Source organism: Nestor notabilis, unplaced genomic scaffold, assembly GCF_000696875.1.
Source record: "Nestor notabilis isolate BGI_N333 unplaced genomic scaffold, ASM69687v1 scaffold21839, whole genome shotgun sequence".
Classification (NCBI taxonomy): domain Eukaryota; kingdom Metazoa; phylum Chordata; class Aves; order Psittaciformes; family Psittacidae; genus Nestor; species Nestor notabilis.
This window is the reverse complement of record NW_009943532.1, coordinates 14,550-15,787: the sequence shown is the minus strand read 5'-3', so window position 1 is coordinate 15,787 and position 1,238 is coordinate 14,550. Positions and strand designations below refer to the sequence as shown.

The 1,238-nt window shown below is 39.9% G+C and overlaps 1 protein-coding gene across 1 annotated transcript in view; it reads left to right on the top strand.

The window, feature by feature from the left end:
- The first annotated feature begins 209 nt into the window (after positions 1 to 209).
- Positions 210 to 1,238, top strand: part of PRICKLE1 (prickle homolog 1 (Drosophila)) — an 8,399-nt gene continuing 7,370 nt past the window's right edge. Inside the window, exon 1 of the mRNA XM_010021988.1 lies at positions 210 to 341. Coding sequence (XP_010020290.1) covers positions 210 to 341 — 132 coding nt within the window. The remainder of the gene's footprint in view (positions 342 to 1,238) is intronic.

Genomic DNA, 1,238 nt, shown 5'->3' with positions numbered 1-1,238 from the left:
ATTTTTATAATTTTAAGCACTTCTGAATTGCTTGTAGCGAGTTGTAGCGACGCTTCAGTCATTTATTTGTCTGGGCAACACAAGGAATACTAAACCGTTGTAAGATCATTTACACTGATAATGTTCAGATTTATTAAAACTCTGTCAATCTCTTTTTCCAGATCAATTGCTTGATGAGCTGTGGCTGAAATATTTAACACTTCACACTTATGCCATTGGAGATGGAGCCCAAAGCCAATAATCTAGTTTTTGGGTGTCAGCGAAGCTCAACATCTGACGATGACTCTGGCTGTGCTTTGGAAGAATATGCCTGGGTCCCCCCAGGCCTCAGACCAGAGCAGGTACCATTTGCTGCTGCATTTTTACAGTAACCCTAGTAAGGACTGTCTGAGGGAGCAACACACTGCTCCTACATGTCTAATTCAGTTCTTGCAAAGCTTAAAACTTAAATTCATCTAGAACTCTTCACTTCCTGTTTTGTTTCCTATTCCAATAAGGCTGTGTTTAGGGAGCCTAAAATCCTCAACACTGAGGAGTTTCATGCTCCAAATAAAGTTTCCAGTCAAGATCTTTCAATAAATACATGTCACAGAGGTAGGTATTGTCAAGTCTAAAAGCAGCATAGAAATTTCTCTTTGAAATAAGTTATTAGGTTAAGTTAGAGCTCAGAGCATACCTTGTGGCATTGTGCTGCTTGGCTAGTACTTTACTCCGCTTGTACAACTCTTAAATAATTTGACATCTAGAACATGTATATTACTACAGCGCACATAAACTCAAGTGTTCTGTCACTGTAACAAGTAGTAATGTATTTTACGCTTGTTTAAGTAGTTTTACAACTGCCATTTGTTCATGCCAGGATTTCACTTGTACAGTCTGTGGAGCTGACACTCGTGAGTTGTTTGGGCTGTTCCTTCCCCTCTTCGCTCTTTCTTTTATCACATCACAAATATCATGGCAATGGAAATAAAAGTGAAATTGTTGATGAGCAAGTTGCTATGGGAGATCAAAATGGCCCCCTCATGGAATTCATTTACTTGATAATATTGCCAACTGTGCTGAAGCTGTGCACTCAGTAGTGCCCAGATCTCAGACTTCAGTGTTAAGCGGACAGACTGTATCATCTGCTGATGGAGTCGGAACAACTTTCCTTCAGCTGGCAAGCTAATACAGTCCGTAGTTGTAACGGTGCAGAAGATGTCTCCTTTTTGTTATGCAGAGATTTTCTTCATCATGAA